At 38.4% G+C, this 22049-nt stretch overlaps 1 protein-coding gene and 1 pseudogene across 1 annotated transcript; both read right to left on the bottom strand.

Annotated features, from left to right (window-relative positions):
- Positions 1–145: 145 nt before the first annotated feature.
- LOC113048298 (lipase maturation factor 2-like) lies at positions 146–9642 on the bottom strand. Its single transcript, XM_026210024.1, has 14 exons — positions 9466–9642; positions 6679–6920; positions 6530–6558; positions 5957–6150; positions 5444–5625; positions 4688–4844; positions 4186–4320; positions 3530–3635; positions 3302–3398; positions 2112–2294; positions 1801–1969; positions 1611–1722; positions 924–1032; positions 146–829 (listed from the first exon to the last, which is right to left on the bottom strand). The coding sequence occupies exons 1-14, from the start codon at positions 9557–9559 to the stop codon at positions 500–502; spliced, it is 2139 nt and encodes a 712-aa protein (XP_026065809.1). The 5' UTR covers positions 9560–9642; the 3' UTR covers positions 146–499.
- Positions 9643–10214: 572 nt separating this feature from the next.
- On the bottom strand, positions 10215–21031 carry LOC113047754 (transmembrane protease serine 9-like; annotated as a pseudogene).
- Positions 21032–22049: the final 1018 nt, after the last annotated feature.

Genomic DNA, 22049 nt, shown 5'->3' with positions numbered 1-22049 from the left:
AAAAAAAACATTCCACCCTTTCACTCCATTTCAAAAAGTCACCTTTTTAACATTACATTTTTACGGTGAATAACATTTTTGAATGTTGATTTTAGTACCTCTAGACAAAAAAAAGTCTTGTATGACTAGAAAAACAACTCAGGGATAAAATTATTTCTCAACAACCATTTAATGCATTAAATAGCATGAAAAAAATGCATTGTGCTTTTGTTCTAATCTTTGGGACGTCCACTCTGTATAAAGGAGGGTGTAGCAGGTGACAGCTTAAAGTGGACTCTGTTAACACTTAAAGCCAATTACATCAAGTACTGTGCATTTGACTGAGTGGTTTTGGCACAAAGAGATAAAATGGTGTAGTGGTAACACACAACTCTGTGGTGTGTGACAGGCAGGAAAATCAAAGTCTCAATCTTAGAAGGAAAAAAAAATGTACACCTGAGAGAGAATCATGTGTCATTGCATATGGCCAAAGAGAAAGGCACAGAGTGACAGCAAGAGCTCATTTCCTCTTGCGGGGGCTCCTGTCAGAGTCCTTTTTTTCATTGGAGTCCTTCTTGCTGCCCCGGTTGGATGCAGCTGGTGCTTGGCTTTTCTCCACCATCTCAGAGGGCTCTTTGGGTTTCTTAGGTTTGTGATCAGCTGAAGCTGGTCTAGGTTTTCGGCTCCCTGAAGCCCAGGAGAAGACGGCTTTGATAAGGAAGATGCTGGCTAAAGTAGCTAACAGTGCTGAAAGCACGAAGGACCCCGAGAAGCCTTTGACGTGGCCCCGAATGAGGCTCAGAACTTGGGATACAGGCATGTCGGAGACGGGCTGAACCGGGGACTTCTCCTGCACGCAAACAGACATGTTTCAAATCAATCATCTAAAACATTTCTAATGCATACGGCTGGTTTTATTGTGAATGGTGCTTTTCCTGTTTTACCTTCAGTCCAGACTCCTCTAACAGCTTCTTAAGCGTGGGGTCATCGAGGTTCACAATGGGAAAAAACTCCTTTTTGTACTGCCGCCTCCACCAGTTCTGCAGATGGGTCCTTCCAAAACGAAAAACAAAAGTACACTAAGCCTGAGAGTAGATTCAGACCGCAAACAAAGGGACATATAGAAGCTACAACCAGTAGTAGTAATGAAAAACAACTGAAAACCAACTAGTATTAATATTAAGTCAGATAGTTATTTGACCTTTAATTATATAGATTTAACATTTATCTGTATATCATTTAGAATTATCTTTAAAATTACAAAAAAAAACATACGAAAAACAAATACTAACAAATCTGATATTTATAGACAAATTATATTATTTGATTATATTTAATATTAAAACTAATTTCACATTAGTTATTTTTATATATCAATTATACATTTACCTGTATTATCATTTAAACTATACAAGTTAAACTAAAAAAAATAAAATAAAAAATTCTTAATACTTAGAATATTATATTAGAATAATTAAATGGAACAATGGAGTAAATTCTATTAAACTTTGCCGTTTGCAAAATATGACACAATTCTCACAAAATAAGTTCTAATCTTAAACCCCCCCCCAAAAAAATATATGCAATATATAAATGTGACTGAGTGTTAAATAGAGAGGTAAGGAGCTCACTTGTCTTTAGCAGGATCTGTGAAGTGATAGTTATAAAGATTGGCTTTGATTAGCGCTGGTGGTCTCTGACTAAAGGGGTACTGAGCTTCATCCACCTGAAGCAGACTAACCACTACAGGAAAGCAGAACAGAAAATTAGAGACATAATTCAACAATCAAATGTAATCTGAAAAGTAAAGAGGTCGCTCACCCTCGGGTTTACCCTGTAGGAGGCGCTGTATGAGACCTGTAAACCAGGGGCTTGTATCATCCCCCCCTTGAGCGGCCTGCCACATCAGCCACTCCAGCCGTGGCTGGTGAGGTCCTACTAGGGGTGGGACTGCATTCACATCTCCTGGTTTATACATAGGGTTCATTTCCTGCAACAGGATAAGAATACACCAGCCCACTGAGAATAAACTTTAACTTTTTCGCTGAGTGAAGACTTTGAGGAAACAATGGCTGTGACATTATCACAAGAGTATCATTGTAGCAAGGCAACCTTTTCCATTTCCTTCTTACCGTCCATGTCAGCCCATCATAGCTGCCCTCTAAAATGATCTCAGGCCTTCCCTCGGCAGAGATCAGTCTGTGTTGGATGCCGTATGCCCCGACCAGCTGGTACCTCTCTACGGCGCTGTACGCGTCTCGCACTGCAGGTAATACTTTACTGACTGACATGCCAGCCATGGATGTGTATGGAACCTGAGAGGAAACACCAACACACATGTACACACATTTACTTGCATACTAAGGCTGCTAAAAATGCCTAAATTGTACCACTGAGGTCCATAGACTCCACATGGAGTGAGCCAATGATTCAGTTACCATTCATAAACACTTGCTTCGTTTTTGAAAGAATCAGCCGTTTGAATGAATGACTAAATCAATACTAATCAAGCCACCACCTCCTGATGGTTTTATTTTAATACTTAGTGCATAATTTCTTAAAAATTAAATAAAATTACATGTAAATATTCTAAAAAAAAAAAATGCATACCCACAACTATTAATTAACTATTAAACTATTAATTGCAGTGTAAATGTATTCATGCAAACTCTGAATAGTGTGTAAATATACCCAAATCCCACTTCAGATGCAGCTTCTGAAAACAATGTAATGGCCACACTGTAGCCTTAAAAGTTGTAATAAATTCTGTTAAATCAAACTATTTCGAAAACGACTTTAAAAAAAAAAAAAAAAAACAATCTCTAATCAATGTTTTTCTCATTTACAATGATTATTTTACTTTTGAGGGGTAATTTCTCATTCCAAATTGATGCGCCATTAATTTGGAATTAAATAGATTAATAGATCAGCACATCATGTATTTAATTAGATAAATTAAATAGCTTGACAGCCCTTGTTCTTGTGTATGGTAAACACAGGTAAAATGCCTACACTGTACCGCAGTCCATAAAGATCAGATTGTATGCCCATGGACAGCAGAGGGCACTGTATTGCTTATGTTTCATAACTGGAGCAAAATGAAGGAAACAGAAGTCACATGTACATCTTATATTAACAACATATTTATATCTACAGGAAATGCACACAAATGAAAAGTCACCAGTACAGTTATAAAACACTTGAGACAAACGCTATCAATATGACTGAATGAGTCACAAAGCCACCCCAAAAAATAAATAAAATAAATCACAAATCAATTGTGATACTGAGATTGCAAGCAGATGTAGGACATGTAACTTACCACACTGAGAGCAAAGACGGCCGCGGCAGCCGCTGTGATGAGCGCCCACTGAAGGAGAGACCAGAGCTTGCTGGCAATACCTCGTGTACACGCACAACTGACGGAGGAAACAGATGACACATTTCTTGGCTTGTCTCTTGCAACAATGGACTTTGGTAAAATCATAGACTGAAATTCAAAACCTTTACTTTTTGTACACACAAACAAACAAAGTCTGATTAAGCTTACTTGAGCATGGCAGACACCGCTTCCCAGGTGAACGACAGGACACCGATCCAGATAGTGAGCTCCTGAAAAACCTCCAGAAACGCATTAAATCCATTTTGATCGAAACCTGAAAGAAAGTTCAGGAATAAATGGGACAGTAATGCATTAAATAATAATTCAACAGAATATGTTTCATATAACAAAACAGCTTTAATGACACCACCACCACATCAGACATGGCAGCATTTTTTTTTTGTGCATATGAATTTAAAGAAAGCAAATCTCATTGATATAAAATTTCAAAACTACAGTATTTTATATATTCTATATAAAATATTCTTTATTTATAAGGTAAATGTTAACTTTTTGTGTGTGTGTTTATACTTCATGGTAGTATTTAGTTGTAATTTATGATGATTTTATGCAAAAAAAGGATTCTGGATTACAGTATTATGGATTATTTCTCATGATTTTTTTATATTTTTTATTCACGATATCTCTTCTGACTTCAAAATTAAATACAACCTTAGCATATCTCCATGCGATTCATCCTAACATTTCGCAAAACAATAAAATTCTAAGTTTGTACTCACATTCACAACTCTGTTACCAAACTAAAGGAAACATCAGCTCCTTTGCAAATCAGTTTGAGATTTTTCATTTGTAGACTCACTCACTTGTTTTGGATGACAGAGTTTTTTCTTCCCAGTTAATCTGTATCTTTAAGAGAGTAATGAAACAGTAGAGGATGAACAGGTAGACCGCCAACTCCACCAGCAGCGTCAAATAAGAGACCAAGGCCTGTCCGGAGCCTAAAAAACATATTCAGCATACACTTAATAAAAGCTGAGACGTGTGAACACAAGATCTATTAATGAACCCATTAAAGGGATAGTTCTCCCAAAATGAAAATGATCATTAATTTAGTCATTAATTACTAACCTTCATGTTATCCCGTTAGACCTTTGTTCATCTCTCTTTCTCTTTTCTCTTCTCTTAATTTGTGTTCTGAAGCTGAACAAAGGTCTTCCGGGTTTGGAACGACATGTAGGCGAGTAATTTATGACAACTTTTTCATTTTTGGGTGAACCATCCCTTTAATCAGATCATTAGTGAAAGTCTTGACTATCTCATCAGAAATGACTGCACAAAACATAAGTTAGAGATATGTGGTCTTACTTCTAGGCTTTTTTTCCTGCCCCTTCTTCTTCTTTGGACCAGAATTAGAGTCAGAGTTGAAATGATCATCATCCAGCAATGAGAAGCTTAGGGTGATTCTCAGCAGGTTCAGAAGACTGCAGTTACCAGTGAGGATGGAGCAGAGCTGGAGAAACAGCTGACAAAATAATAAAAAAATAATAAAATAAAATAAAACAGGTATACGTAAACAAGTCTTGCAGCACAACACTCCATTAAAGGATTATTCCAGGTTTAAGCTCTCACATTATGTACTACTACAGAAAATAACACACACACACTGTGTATGTATGTGTGTGTGTGTGTGTGTGTGTGTGTGTGTGTGTGTGTGTGTGTATATATATATATATATATATATACACACACAAAATTAGACATAAAATAATTTTAAATAATAATAATAATACATAAAGGGTGCACACATAATAAATAACTGATAATTTTATTTTATATAATGATAATAGTAGAATTTTTTGGGATTATTTTAATAAATTACCCTCTTAAAAATGTATAATAAAAATATAAATGGTCTAAATTGTCCTTTTAGAAGTTGAAATACAGTTTTAGGTGGACTAAACTTAAAAACATGAATAAAATTGTAGTGGGGATAGTAAAAAACATTACATTTAGATCCACTCTTTATATTTTCAGCAGGAGGGATGCAGATATCTTTTAATGCATGCATGCGCACACACACACACATACACATGCACACGCACACACACACACGTAACAAACCTGAACATAAAAGCCGAACAGTCTCAAACGCCGGATGGGAGCAAAGAACGTCACAAGAGGAACAATGATCTCGCTCTGCAACACAACCACTGCTCCTAATCTCAGCAGCCAATCAGGAAGCTGATGGACGTACCAGGCCAAAAGAGTGGGGCTCATCTGGTTCTCCAAATGATGACTCAGTGCTACAAAACAGATGCTCGAGTTTTCAAAACACTGTAATCTACAGACGAGTCTTCTGCAGCACAGTTCTTAGCTATTTTCATCATTACACCATGCAAATTAAAAAAATATTCACTCTAATAAACATTAGCCCTTTCAGCATTTAAGTACCTAGATTAGCAAAACCTTATACTAATGGATGTTTTATATGATTTATAGATCATTTGGTAAGCGAATTTCCAGTAAAATGCTGTATAAGATTTCCTCATGAATAAAAGTGGGAGGTGTGACGAGCACAAATAAACTGATCTCAATCAATACAGAACAAATAGTGTTAAAAATGATTCATTTTACCTGACAGGTTATACCACGCAGGGTCGCCACTGGCCAGCTTACTCACACCTGTGCCGAATGTCAGCCGGAAAAACAGCCAACGGGTCAACCAGAAGCTCACGGGGTCATGATATCTGTAAGAGGAGTGACGGCACAGCAGACCCAGCGGAGCTACAAGCACAGCCAGAACCCCAGACTCCAACAGCAGCACGTCCCTATGAGACAGTCAACGCAATTACACACACAAGGAAGTCTGTGCTGTGCCTGCGAGAAACATGCAGTTGTGGTGCCAAGGCATTGTGGGTGGTTGTCAATGTCAGGCCAAGTCAGTTTTTTGCCCATTTAATCATCAAAAGCACATAGTCCAGCAAACTGAATAGTAATCAAATAGACCGTAATCACATTCAATTTAAAAGGCAGGCAGTGAAATCTGTGGCCAGACTTTCTGTTACAGAGAATTTGACTTGCAAATGCCTCAATTAGATCCTCACCAACGATGGAGAAACAAACAAGCGGTTAGGGCTGTGTCCGTTACACCGAATGAGACACAGTAAGTCAAAATGCAAGTCACACATGACAAATTGTGAAACTCACCATTCAGACTGGAGGAAGTCTCCACCGACCTATAAAACAAAACATATGCTGTAATCACTCAGTTATGTTTCCACAGAGACTACAATGCCTTAAGGCTTTTAAAGAAGAATCTGACACGGCGGACAATAGATAAAGGACATTATACTGACATTATAGAGTGAAAGGTAGAGGGCCTGCAGGCAGAGGTAGATCAGACTGTCTCTCAGGGGCTCCAGCAGCACGGCACCCAGGCCTAGTGCCACTCCAAGCAGGCAAATGAGCTCCAAGGTCTGCTGGGGGGCCAGACCCAGAGACGGCCCCAGACACAGAAGGGACTCCTGTTCCAGTAGGGGCCGCTGCACTTTTGGCATCTGCAGGCGCACAGGGACAATACCCTCATCTCCATACAAACCTGTCCAGAGACAAAAACAAACGCAGGTTTAGTCAATCATAATTGATTCTGAATGAGATGTGTAGATGTCTACCTATAGCTACAAGAATTGTTGTAATTGTATTATATATTTAAACTAAAAAAGTAATGAATAATATTTATATGTAATAATTTTATCATGACTATACTTCTGTACATATAATAATGTATTATCATAACTATATGTCCTCATATACATATAAGTAAAAAACATGAATAACTAAATAGCTATAAATATAATTAACCCTTCAAATTACACTTAAAATTACTTATATAATAATAATATATATAAATACAAATATTTAGCCAACTATACTACACTTATGTAAACAAAAACAACAGCAATAATAATAATAATAATAAATGTTGCCCAATTATATTTTATTAAAACTATTATTCTGCCAAACCTCACTACCTACGATGGATGTTTTTAATATAACTATATTCCTGTACAACCAATTAATCAATAAATATATGTAATCCGTTTTACATCTACACATGTTTATTGCACATTTTGGAAGTAAGATGAGTTCCAAATGCTATTTAATATTGACTTTAATACTGTATTTGATGAGTGAGGCATAAAAAGGTGTCAATTTGGCGAAAAAGAAAAAAGAAAACAGCTCCGAACCGTTGGTGACAGACTGCACTCGAGGTCTGCACACAATAATAAGTTGTTTGTTTGCCCAGTGATAATAAAAGCACAAATCATCAAGCATTATGTAAACACACCCGTCCTTTGGCTTTTTAATGCCTCATACAAGTACAGACACCCCAGATGCCCTAAACACTGCAATGCAAACAGGTGCACTGTAAAATACTCCTTTAGGCTACCTGCTAACAGATGCAGAGTACAGAACGATCAGGAAATATTACTTCACTGTTACAGAATGTTGACAAACTGAGCTCATTCTTAAGGTGGATGCGGTTGGCACAGGTTGCAGATCCTCATAGCAGGCTGGTTTGAGTTAGAGAACAGGCCGTGTATTGTGGCAGTGTGTGTATGATTCAGCGTATGACTCAATGTTGCTCTTTGAATTACTGCATTTCAGCATTAGACCCAGTTCTGCCACAAGCGTCTCCTCCAGGCACAATGCTTTAGAAGATCGCTTCCCACGGGAGGGAAAAGACTCTCAAGGGAAAAGGCATTATCACTGAGACCTTGAGTTTAGCTCTGATTGGGAAATATTTTCACAGGAACTGAAACTCTAAAAATGCCCCTTTTGTGAAGTGATAAACATGCGCAGTTGGGAGTCAAACAACGCAACTCAGAATATCAAATGGGAAGAGAGCTATTATTCAGTGCACTTGATTTCCTTTATCTGCAAGCAACAGAGTTTGCTTGTGGCCAGATTTGGCTGTACTCAGCTTTTTGTGAAGAACAAACAAAAACACACTAACCATATACTGTTAAGACACAGTCAGCATGTGATTTTTGATTCTTATAAATTAAAATACTGAAATTTAACAAATTAAAATGATAACAATAAAATAATTCAAAACACATTTAATAATAATAATAATAATAATAATATATTATACAAATTCAACTTTTAAATATTGTACATTTAAACAATGCATCAATTTATTGCATAAAACAATGGATTGCTATTTTCGTACATTCTCCTTTACTGTTACAGTTCACAAATTGTATTGCATATCATCCATGTTATTTTCCGAAAAGCATATAACAAAATCCATAGTGACAACTTAACCCACAAGTGTATGACAACATTACTACTTGGGAATGTTTTCACAAATGGTCAATGTGTTTTTATTATTGCCCTTTTTTTCTGGTGCAAGCATTAATAGCCATTTTTATTATTATAAATACCCACCCCTCTATACAACATATGCACATGCATGCATATTTAGAGAGAGAAAGAGAGTATATAATCCTGCACTTGGTAACACATTGTGATTGTATGAGTAACACTGCTTAGAGGTGAGAGCTTTTTAAACTGGGTGAGGTGATTCTTTGTTCACGGGTTGAGTGGAGCTTATTGACACTTTGAAAGGTGTTGGTACAGTAAATGCATAAGTTACAAAAGGCTTCAAGAACACACCGTACACATAGCAGATGCATGAATCATTTCAGGGACAAATCACAGGCCCCTGAGCGATGACGGGTCACTACAGTGCGCACTCAGCACTAACTAGAGGGGCTCCCAAACATCAGAGCTGCTCTATTCATTGGGGCATTGTGTCTAGTTATCTCAAAGTTCAGAAATCCCATTAAAAAATATAAAGTCCACGCAAATTCAGCTCGAATACGAGATGGTGTTTGTACACGAGGTCCTTCAAAAGTTTGAACTGAAAAGTGAGAATGATCCCCGTGACACAATTTTGTAGGTGAATGAACGATTAGCGCCAACGAATGAATGAATCAAAGGAAAGCCGCTTTTTCGCCGACATTCCACAACACAGCTCAAGTTCAAGTGTAAGCGTAACCATTCATTAGTGCCGCACCCAAAATCCACCACTGCCGCCAAACTTCCATCTGCAAATAACAGAGAAACTTCCCTACCTGGTATTTGAACGTAGATGGATGCAAAAGCACACACGTAAATAAGTGCAATGCTCCACAAGAACCATTGCCTGGGCGTTTTTACTTCCCCCATTTTGGCGCCTTGGTGGAGGAATGAGCTGTCACTTTGTTTCGGGTGAACCGAGCGCTGATGCTCATTGGAAAAATGAAGTGGAATCGCAGGGGTGGAGTTTGATTTAGTGAATTAGTCAGTGAAGAACCGGTTCTTTTGAACAGTTCGTTCGGTTCGTTTACGTCCTTACGTAATCACGCAGTCCTTGGCATTTCAACAAAATTCTCCAAAACCAAAACGTTCCAAAAGAGCATTTTAAAACCTTTATAAAACCTAAATAGAATTTTCATTTACATTACATCATTCTAAAATGAACTTACAGTGAATGTTTTGGATGGCATTTTAAAAAAAAAGAGAGAGTGGGACTCGAAAATGAATCATTTTATGAACCGGGGCAATCGATTCATTGAAAGATTCGATTTCAAATAATTTGTTCACTAGTGGCTCGTGGGTGAACGTTACAAAGGCATTTCCAAAGCAGAACAACTAGCCAAGCGTTAAATGCTTGTTAGTTTTCCGAGTAAGTTATGAAACCCGAAAATAACTTTTATATAAAATTAAATGGGTCATTCTTTATTACTTATAGACAAAACATGAGAAAAAAAGGTGCAAACAACTTGACAACAAGCCACACAAGGGGTTTAACAGATGTTTTAATATACCTTTATTAAAGTTATTAGGCATTTCTGATAAAACTTTGTATCCATGAGTAATAAGCGACACTCGATTGAACACAGCCGGTTTCCGAGGTTCTCATTTGCCACCCCATGTTGTTAGTCCTACAAGGTAGTAGACCCCATTTTTTTCACACATAAGGGGTGTGCCAGAGTCCCACTATACAACATAAAGAATTTAAGTGACCAGGACATTTTCATGTGAATAGTGGTTGTTGAAACTACTGTAAGACTGTACCAAGCAGGAGGTAGAGGCTGCTGCATCCGTACATAAGACGGATTTCATGCTGAAACGGTCACCCCACCCCGTCACACAGGTTTTTTCAGAAAGAAGCTTAACTCTGGCCATATGCAGGATATCAGGGTGCAGATCCACTAATATGAGAAAAAAACTACTACTACTAGAAAATGTTAAATGACAGTTAGTATGTGCTTGTGGAAGAAGAACATACAAAGTAGCAATGGACAATAGATATTGTAAGAGCCTATTTTGATTAGATTCAGTTTTTGAATATTTTTGTTTGAATTTGCTTCATTTGTAATCTTACTTTATTTATGTTACCATTTGGATAAATATTCTGTAAAAATATGTAATATGTTAAAATTGTTTACTGGCTCTTTAAGAATCACGACTGTGAAGCTTTGCGGCAGTGCGCTCTTTGGAATACAGTGGAGTTGCACAGTTTTCTTTACCGCATCCGTGATATTGAAGATTTAAGATCATATTTTGCTTTTTTAATTTTATTTGTTTTATTGAACTGACAATCAAGATTAAAGGAAGATATTTTATCAGAAAACGGATTACGTGGATTGTTTTATTGGACACGGAGCGAGTGAAACCAAAACCGAAACTAAACGCGCACTCACATTTAGTAAAGAAAACTTACTCCTGAAGGATAAGGACGTGTTTGACACGAAGATATGTGGATGTTTTACGGAACAGTGGATCTTGCAGTACATGTTATGTGGAGTTTCGTTGGAAAAGGACGTTATAGGATTACCTCGGAAGCGCGGCCTTATCTACCCGCAATCTAATGGCGCAGTTTCTGCGGAGAAGATTTCTGAGGTAAAAAAAAAAAAACAAAAAAAAAAAAATTAAACGTGATACTGCACAGTTCAGCAAATGATATAAGGGCAATTAATCATTCGTTTTGATGCTTTAAACTAAGAATGGATGAAAATACGAAGATTAATGAGGATTGCACTAGTGCTAAAAGGCCAATAAAAATGACGGAGAAAGCAAAGGAAGAAAGATTGCAAAGGCTTTTGCAGTCAAGGAAAGCTAAACTTGCTCAGCTCACAAGTAAATCTAAGGAAATTGAACAACTTATGGATGATTCTGCACATATTGACATTGTTCGAACTAAACTGGAAACTGAGTACAAACATTTGTATAAAGACTTCTGTCAGCTGAATCATGCTGTTGAGGAGTACATGTCTGATGAAGATTATGCAAAGGACCAGCATACATGGTTTGAACCAAGAGTCAGCTCATGTGAAAGATTTATTAATGCAGTCAACAGGTGGATGAAACAGGTTGCAGAAAATGCTGAGCAAGCAATACAGTGTGATCTAGAAGTGAATCCTGATGATAGCATTTCCTCTGTGTCAGTGACTTCCAGTAAGAAACATAAGAAACATGGGTCAGTAGATGGCAGATCTACAGCTTCTACAACTTCTTCTGCACGAATATCTGCTGAAGCAGAAAGAGCTGCACTGCTTGTTAAACATGCTGCATTGAAGAAGAAACAAGCTATTGAACGACAAGAGGCTGAACTAAAAGCAAAAAGGGAAGAATTTGAGCTAGAAGTTGCCCTTGCAGTGTCAGATGCTAAGATTAAAGTTATTAAGCAGTATGAAAGTTGTCGGTCTTCAGCAGTAAGTCACAAGGGAATGGATCTGGAAACAGGTAGCATAACACCTCGTGAAGATGTACTGAAACAGGAAAGTCTGCTTGATAATGTTTTTCAACCTCTTAGGCCACAGTCAACTAATAACTCCATCCCAAATGAGCCTTCTACAGGTAGAGAGGGAAACGTAGTTGGTACATTATGTAATGCTATGGAGCGACAAGCCAGCATCACTGAGTGCTTAGTGAAGCATCAAAAAATGTCCATGCTTCCTTCAATTGACATACCTATTTTCAAAGGAGATCCTCTCTATTATAAGCTGTTCATTCGGGCCTTCGAACATGGCGTTGAAGAACGTACCGATAATGATAAAGACCGTTTGTACTTCATGGAACAGTACACGACTGGAAAGCCTAAGGAACTGGTTCGTAGCTGTCTACATATGAATCCAGCAGAAGGCTATCTTAAGGCAAAGCAGCTTCTGAGAGAGCATTTTGGAAATGAGTATCAGATTGCAGACGCATACATGAGCAAAGCTCTACACTGGCCTTCCATCAAACCTGAAGATGGAGAAGCACTTCACTCCTTTTCATTGTTTCTGTCAGGATGCTGCAATGCAATGTCAGATATAAGTTACATGGAAGAGATGGATAATGCAGCAAATCTAAGAGCCATCGTGGTGAAACTTCCATTCAAATTAAGAGAAAAATGGCGATCGGTGGCATGTGATATTCAAGAGAAGCGAAATGCTAGGGTGAAGTTCAAAGATTTAGTTGATTTCATTAATAAGCAGGCAAGGATTTCTCTCCATCCAGTGTTTGGAGACATTAAAGATAGTTCAGCAGCTAAAGGACATGCTAAGTCACAAGCAGAAGCAAGCGCTTATAAAAAGGCTGTAACAAAAAGGGTCTTCACGACTAGTGCTGTACCAGTTGACAAAAAGGTTGAAGATGATGACACACTTGCAGTTCAAAGATCGCAAAATAAACATGCCAGCAACCAGAAGAAACCATGTCTTTTTTGTAAAGTACTGCAACACAATTTGGAATCCTGTAAAAGATTGAGAAGCAAGACACATCAAGAGAAAATTGACTTTTTGCGAACCAAAGGATTGTGTTTTGGCTGTTTAAAGCATGGTCACATGAGCAAACAATGCAAAGATAGAATGAGCTGCAGTGAATGTTCTTTGCCACATCCAACCATACTGCATATGAAGTCGAAGGAAACTGCTTGTCTTCAGGAAGACAAAATGGATAGCTGTGAAAGACAGTCTGTTACTAGTGCACTAGTCTGTGCAAAAAAGGACGCAAGTGGAGACGAAGATACCTGTGAGACTGAATGTACTTTGTCAATTGTTCCTGTACAAGTTAAGACTACTAAAGGTACACAACTGGTCAAAACGTATGCCTTTCTCGACCCAGGAAGTTCAGATACTTTTTGTACAGAAGCGTTGATGTCTGAGCTGAAAGTGAATGGAAGAAAGACTGATATACTTCTAAAAACCATGGGAGATGAAAAACAAGTCAAAACTCACATAGTGTCTGGGTTGGAGATTAGTAGTCTAGATGGTGACGAGTTTGTTCCACTTCCAGACGTCTTCACACAGAAAACAATTCCAGTTCACAAGAGTAACATTCCACAGCAAAAGGATTTGGAGAGATGGCCGTATCTTAAAGAGGTTTGTCTCCCTAGTATTGAAGCAAAAATTGGACTACTAATAGGAGCTAATGTGCCTGAAGTCATGGAGCCTTGGCAAGTTATTAGTAGTAAAGACAATGGACCTTTTGCTGTTAGAACCAAGTTGGGCTGGACAGTCAATGGGCCTCTCAGGAATAGTAATGATGTCACAAGAAAAGGAAGGTGTGCTCCAGTATCGGTGAATCGCATATCAGTAGCCAGATTAGAAGACTTGTGGCAACAGCAATTCAAGCAGGATTTCCCTGAAGCAGAAAAGGATGATCAAGTGGAAATGTCCAAGGAAGACCTCCAATTTATGAAAATGATGTCTGAGTCAGCTAAGCTTGTAGATGGTCATTACAGCTTGTGCCTGCCTTTGAAGAACAAGGCTATTCAGATGCCAAATAATCGTGTGGTGGCTGAACAACGGGCTCTGAATTTGAAAAGAAAATTCATCAGAAATCCTGATTTCCACACAGAGTATACATCTTTCATGAACAGTCTCATCAAAAATGATTATGCTGTTGAGTTCACAAAAGACAACCACAAGAAAATCGATGGCAAAATATGGTACATACCTCACCATGGGGTGTACCATCCCGTCAAGCACAAACTGAGGGTTGTTTTTGACTGTGGGGCATCGTATCAAGGGATATCGTTGAACCAACAACTTTTACAAGGTCCCAACCTCACAAGTAATCTTGTTGGTGTCATTACAAGATTCAGACAAGAAAGGATCGCCTTTATGGCAGATGTGGAAGCTATGTTCCACCAGGTTCGCGTGCATGAAGAGGATTCAAATCTTCTTAGGTTCCTGTGGTGGCCTCACGGAGATTATAATGGAGACTTGGTGGAACATAAAATGGTTGTCCACTTATTTGGCGCTACTTCTTCGCCCAGCTGCGCCAGCTTTGCTTTGAGGAGGTGTGCTGAAGATCACGGCACACTGTTCAAACCTGATGTTGCTGATGCTGTTCTTCGAAATTTTTATGTAGATGACTGTTTAAAGTCCACAGCCACTGAGACACAAGCCATAGAGTTATATCATGGTCTGCGAGCAATATGTTCCAAAGGAGGTTTTCGCCTGGTCAAGTGGACAAGCAACAGTCGTGCTGTGCTGGCAGCTATCCCTAAGAATGAATGGGCTGATGGAGTGAAAAACTTGGATCTTGATCAGGAAACACTGCCAATGGAAAGAGCATTGGGCATCCACTGGAATGTCGAGTCAGACACATTTCAATTCAAAATAGTCATTAAAGATCGTCCATTCACTCGACGAGGACTGCTCTCAATCGTCAGCTCTATCTATGACCCATTGGGGTTTCTTGCACCTGTAGTTTTACCAGCAAAGATGATCCTGCAGGATTTATGCAGACTGAAAATAGGATGGGATGATGATCTTCCAGAGCAAGCAAAACAAAGGTGGACAGACTGGCTCAGTGGACTTCATCAGCTTGAAGAGTTCAAGGTGAGCAGATGCATTAAACCAGCAGATTTCGGAGAAACTGTTGTGGCACAGCTCCATCACTTCGCAGATGCGAGTGAAGATGCGTATGGTACAGCAAGCTATCTTCTTCTACGTAATCAACAGGACCAGGTGCACTGTGCACTGATGATGGGGAAGTCCAGAGTTGCCCCTTTAAAAAGGCCTACAATTCCACGAATGGAACTGACAGCTGCGACAGTTGCCACAAAAATGGATCTGATGTTAAAAGGAGAGTTACAGCTGAAACTTAAACCTTCAGTCTTCTGGACGGACAGCACAGCTGTACTTAAATATCTCAGAAATGAAAGCACAAGATTCAGAACATTTGTGGCGAACAGAGTCACAACAATTTTGAAGGCCTCAAAGATCGAACAGTGGAACCATGTTGTAACTGGCTCAAATCCAGCAGATTGTGCCTCGAGAGGGCAAAAGGTCAACACTTTCATGCAAAATGAAAAATGGATCTCAGGTCCAAAATTTCTTTACCAATCCACAGATGAGTGGCCAAAGAGCATGGAAGAAATTATAATATCTGCAGATGATCCAGAGATCAAGAAGTCTGTGTTGGTCAATTCAGTACAGACCCAACATAATAACAGTTCTGTTAGACAACTGATGGATCATTTCTCCTCTTGGATAAAGCTTCGGCGCATTGTAGCATGGATTCTAAAATTTAAGACCATGCTGTTGGATCTTGTACAAAAGAGAAAGACACTTACTGCTGCAGAGACTCTAGTCAATTCAAGTAACGGCAAGCAGATAGTGAACAAAAGGATGGAAGACATCAAAGCCAAATGGAAAGGAAGTAACATCTCAGTTGATGATTTGGAGGAGGCTGAGCTTGAAATAGTGAAGTACTGTCAAAGAGAGAAGTTTGCTGAGGAGATATCAGCTCTGCAACGTGGGCAAGCCATAAAGAGAAACAGTTCGATTTACAGGTTAAACCCCCAGTTGCACAGTGAAGTTTTACGCGTTGGTGGAAGACTTAGCAATGCTGCTATGCCGGAAGAAAGCAAGCGTCCTATGATTATTCCAAAGGATCTTCATGTCACCAACTTAATCCTCCAGAATATTCACGAGAAAACAGGACACAGTGGCAGAAATCACATGACTTCTGCACTGCAACAGAAATACTGGATACCAGGTGCCAAATCTGCAATCAGAAAAATTCTCGCACAATGTGTTATTTGTCGTCGTTTACATTCCTCAACAGGAAAGCAAATAATGGCAGACTTACCATCAGACAGGGTGTTACCAGATGATCCACCTTTTACAAGAGTAGGTGTAGATTACTTTGGACCATTCATGGTTAAACGTGGAAGAAGCATTGTCAAGAAATATGGTGTTATCTTCACTTGCTTAGCAATTCGTGCAGTGCATATTGAAGTGGCTTCTTCATTGGATACTGATTCCTGTATAAATGCTATACGTCGATTTGTAGCCAGAAGAGGACAAGTGAAAGTTATCAGGTCAGACAATGGGACCAATTTTGTAGCTGCCGAGCGTGAATTAAGACAATCCATTGAAAAATGGAACAACGAAAAGATTCAGGACCATCTCAGCCAGCAAGGAATTAAGTGGGTTTTCAATCCTCCCACTGGGTCTCACCATGGCGGGGCATGGGAGAGATTGATACGCTCAATAAGAAAAATCCTTAATGCTACAATCAGAGAACAAGTTCTTGATGAGGAATGCCTTCAAACTGTTTTCTGTGAGGCAGAGGCTATAATTAACAGTCGTCCAATAACAGCAACATCAAGCGACGTAAACGATCTGGAAGCTTTGACTCAAAATCACTTGTTGTTACTCAAGACAAAACCATCGTTGCCTCCAGGACTGTTTGACAAAGACAACCTGTATTCTAGACGCAAATGGAAACAGGTGCAGTATGTTTCTGATTTGTTTTGGAAACGTTGGTGTCGTGAATATTTGCCACAACTACAACAGAGACAAAAGTGGAATAACACAAGAAGAAACTTCTCTGTTGGAGACATTGTTCTGGTAGTTGATGACTCCGCCCCTAGAAATTCCTGGATGTTAGCAAGAGTTATTGAAACTATTCCTGACAAGAAGGGTCTCGTTCGACAAGTCCGCATTAAAACAAAAACCAACATTTTGGAAAGACCCATAACAAAACTTTGCCTGTTGCAGGAGGCAGAATGAGTAGTGAAGGCAATATGTCTATAGGAACCTAAATTTGTGTTGCTTTGGACTTTAAGAATTTACATTGGATATTAAAATAATATGGCTCCTTCTGTATACATTTAAGTAATTGTTTCAAAGAGTTTGAGAACAATTAGGGGCCGGTAATGTAAGAGCCTATTTTGATTAGATTCAGTTTTTGAATATTTTTGTTTGAATTTGCTTCATTTGTAATCTTACTTTATTTATGTTACCATTTGGATAAATATTCTGTAAAAATATGTAATATGTTAAAATTGTTTACTGGCTCTTTAAGAATCACGACTGTGAAGCTTTGCGGCAGTGCGCTCTTTGGAATACAGTGGAGTTGCACAGTTTTCTTTACCGCATCCGTGATATTGAAGATTTAAGATCATATTTTGCTTTTTTAATTTTATTTGTTTTATTGAACTGACAATCAAGATTAAAGGAAGATATTTTATCAGAAAACGGATTACGTGGATTGTTTTATTGGACACGGAGCGAGTGAAACCAAAACCGAAACTAAACGCGCACTCACAGATATTTCACAGAAAACTGTGGCGTTTCCATTTATCATTCATTTTCCATATTTTGAGATGTAAAAACAAAAATCTTAAAATAGGTTTCTGTTCTTCTTGTGCTTGACTTAGCAATGCATGTTATTCCAATTAATTCAATCAAAAATAATAACCATCCATCCAAGACATTTGCCTGCCTTTGGCACAAGAATATGGGATAAGCACCAGGTTCCATGCCACTGTACATGGGGCAAGTGGTTTGGAGAACAGATGGATGGAAATCAAATCAATCAAATTAAATATAAGAAAGAAAATTCAATTAAATAACCATCCATGAACAACATGGAACAAGCTATTTGGAGAATATATGGTAAAAAATAGAACAGATGGATGGGGATAAAATAAAGTTAACGTAAAGTTAAAATAAAAACCATGACCTGAATAGGACAAGTGGTTTGTAGAATGGATGGACGGCAAAAAAGTTAATAAAATAATAATAAAATAAAATGAAAAGATGGACAACCATCCATGACCTACATAGGATAACTGGTTTGCAGAATATATTGAAAATAAAATGAAAGTAAAGGGTTGTGAATCTCTTTTCTATCGGTTTTAATGCTGAACACTTTTAACTCACAGCTAGCTTTTCTTGTTCCCCAACCAGTTGTCACACAAGACGAGTTATCTTCATTAACCATTTCATCATCTTTATCTGTTAAGCACATCGGAAATATCATCGGCCCTGGACAGAGCAAACGTTAAGCTGTACAACACTGATTGTTGATCAGGATCTCATGAAAACCACAGATAAGGGTCATATGATTTTATACCGATTCGAGCTGGGACAGGTAAGCGGATCAGAGGCTGGTGGGAAGCTGCCATCAGAAGCCAAACTCTGCACGCTTTCCACAGCTGCAGTCAGACCCAACATGAAGTTCAGGTCATGAGCTCCCAAGATCACAACATCTCCAGCCCTGTGGGACAAACTGTCAGAGCATCACCGAGGGACAATTACTGAACGTAGATCATTAAACTCATCAGGCTTACCTGGAAAAACAGTGGTGCGTTGCCAAAACCCAGCACGGGTGAATGAGGACGCTGCTACAGTAATGTGTATCATGGCTCTGGAGGCTGACATGCCATGGCCAGGAGTTTGCACATGCTTCGCTCACATTCTCCACCTTGAATGTACCATCCACAGAGGACACCACCAGCGCCAAGTCACCGGGGAGTTGGCAGGACTCAGATTTGGCCTGACCACACTGCACTGAAATGGATATGAATGATGACTAAAGCAAATTGAAAAGGTACACGATGAGGTACAAGAGTCTCTTACCAGCTGAATCTGCTCCAGAGTAGTCAGAAAGGAGTTCACCTGTATAATACAAGCAAAAAAATAAAATAAAATAGCAGTTTCAGAGCAGCCACTTACACATAATCAAAATCTGAAAGTACATACCACGTATTGAAGACTCAATCCATTGTTTGTAGTGGTGTAATGTGGTGTAGACCCCTGGTCTTTGGGCCCGACCACATCCGACCCCCCAGCTGACCACTCCAGCAAGCTTGTACCTATCATCTGTGAAACATGAGAGGGGCCCACCAGAGTCCCCCTGATCCAGATGGGTTCACAATAAAGCAAAAGGAAAAATCTAGTTTCAAATTATTAATTAATCATTCATAAATGTCATTAAGCTATTTGAACAGCCGAACCAAATGACATTTTAAAACCTAAACTTGACATATGCCTTGTCATAAAAGAGACTAACTTACCTTGACACATAATATACACACAAACTGACATGTATACTTTTATCATCATTATATTATTTTTATATAAGAAAAAGAAGAAGAAGATTATTATTATTATTACCGGTATACGGGATTTATTCTATGATTTGGCAGACCAGATTTATTTATAAATATGTATAATAATATTTCATAAATAATATTTTGAAGATTATGGCATTCTTTTAGACATACTATTATATTAATAATAATAATAATAAATAAGATTATCATAATTATATACCTGTTTTGATATTAATAATGTATTAACAAAATTTTCTTATTTATATCAGGGTCACTGTATGACCCTGATATTTTTACTTTATGTATGCAACATTTTTGAATACATGAATTAATAACAATGAAAACAAAAAGGACATTTCATTGACTGACATGAATTACCTCTACTGGAAAAAAGAAAAAAAAAAATATATATATATATATATATTTTTTCTTTTACCTGACATGCATCCCATTCTGCCTGCCTCTGCTCCATCACACATCATAAACTTTAGCATTTTCCCTCTGTAATATTTGTTACATGTCAAAAACAGTTACATTGACCTCTTGAAGTCTAGAGGCACGTGTCCAATCTATAAAGTAACAAATCACATATAACCACTACCTATATAGCGCATTACACTGGTTATACAGGACAAGGTTAACATATTCCTGCTATTAAGGGCCTTACTCTCTCTGATGATGACAGAACAGGTTTCCTGAGGGGGCAAGTCATTGTTTACAATGGCAACAGGGGACTCATATAATTCTCATTTGTCTTTTGGTTGTATCCCTTGTGGGAGACGATTTTTCCCACCTCAGTGGTCTTTAAATAAAACACACAAGGGAGTTAAACAAATTAAAATGGAATTCACACACACACACACTTGATGGCAGGATTCATTCATAGTCTCCAAATTGTGCATTCCAGCACTGCCTTCCACAGTGATGCCTTTTTATAACTGTTCACAAACATGAATTTTGGTTTTAAGCATATTTGCACACAGGGTTTATAGACCACTGCTGGTGGGCTTACCGTTTGAAGCAGTGGCAGGTGGTAATAACCCACTGCAGGTCGAGGATGGCACCCCCGCAGGCTGACATATCTGAGTACTGCAGGGACACCTGCCATGGCCATGAATGTGCCCATGCCTCCTGCCCACCTATAATCTGGCTCTCCTCCTCATCCATCTCTGGGATGAAGGCACGAATGCCAGCCTGATCTGAAAAACAGTGCATATTTGCATGCCATGCAGATGATTTATGCATTAGGAGCTCAGCCTTACCATGACACCCATTCCCAAAGATGCAGTTTGTCTCAGCTGAAACACTCCCATTGTAATTCTCTTTAGCATTTTAGGAAAATGCTAAGTAGGAAATCACATAGAGTAGGAAATAACATGAGTACACAAACAACAGCTTGTGACATGCTTCCTAAGTTGCGGAGTCTCACCAGGTTTAGCCTTTGTCCAATTAAGAGAGAGAGTATTAAAATGTTTTTTTTTTTATGCATGTTCACAAATGTGCTTTTAAAAATGAGCGGAGAATCTTACAAAGGGCGTTACAAGACAACAACACGCACAGAAAATATGACCTGGGGCGCTTAATTAACTAAGTGGAATAATGGCACATAATCACCACTAGAGGTCAGCAAAGATTCAAGCTCTCTCTCACGCGTAAAACTACACGCCCTGTGGATCGAAATTGAAATTTGCTTCCATGTTTTGCACGAGAGTTCTTCGATTATTGTAACAATCTGTTGATATATTTATAACGTATTGCCGAAAATACAAGCAGAAGGTCGAAGTGAGCGTCTAAACCAATCTGCATCATGGTTCTGTCTACAGTCACACCAGGATACTAAACACGCCTTAGTCACAACTGCGCTTAATGAACAATGTTTTTATTAATAATTTCCATTGTTTGACAAAGGAATGTGTCTAATATGGCAAAGCCTACCATATGCTTACTGTATCATTCATGCAGGCACCTCAATTTATAACAAGTCATTATAGTCTGTGACCACTAGTGAAACAGCATCAGTTACATCTTTTCAATACACACACGTAGCCTATATATCTATATAAATGGAACCGTATATATTTCCAGATTTAAGCCATTTGTCATTTCATTTTACGTTCTCACGTGTATTCTCAGTAAACATGGATTTTCAGAGCACTTCTAAAAGCAATATTACACTTGTACCATGTTTGAATATGTAAAAGCCGTTTAAATATGAAACAGCTGTTTGTCTTGCTCAAGATCATGCAGCTTTCTCTCATACACCAGTGTCTGAGATTAAAAATATAGTTAGTTTATTTGAAATCAAATGTGAATCATATTGCAAATTCAGTT

The sequence above is a fragment of the Carassius auratus genome, chromosome 29, assembly GCF_003368295.1.
Source record: "Carassius auratus strain Wakin chromosome 29, ASM336829v1, whole genome shotgun sequence".
In the NCBI taxonomy this organism is placed as follows: domain Eukaryota; kingdom Metazoa; phylum Chordata; class Actinopteri; order Cypriniformes; family Cyprinidae; genus Carassius; species Carassius auratus.
The sequence above is the reverse complement of the archived record's forward strand: the minus strand, read 5'-3'. Positions and strand labels throughout refer to the sequence as shown.

Coding starts and splice junctions, on each gene's coding strand:
- LOC113048298 (XM_026210024.1), bottom strand. CDS start 9,559: ATGGGGGAAGTAAAAACGCCCAGGCAATGGTTCTTGTGGAGCATTGCA. Junction 5,626..5,956: donor TGCGTGGTATAACCTGTCAG/GTAAAATGAATC, acceptor TCTGTTTTGTAG/CACTGAGTCATCATTTGGAG. Junction 3,636..4,185: donor AACTCTGTCATCCAAAACAA/GTGAGTGAGTCT, acceptor ACTTTCTTTCAG/GTTTCGATCAAAATGGATTT.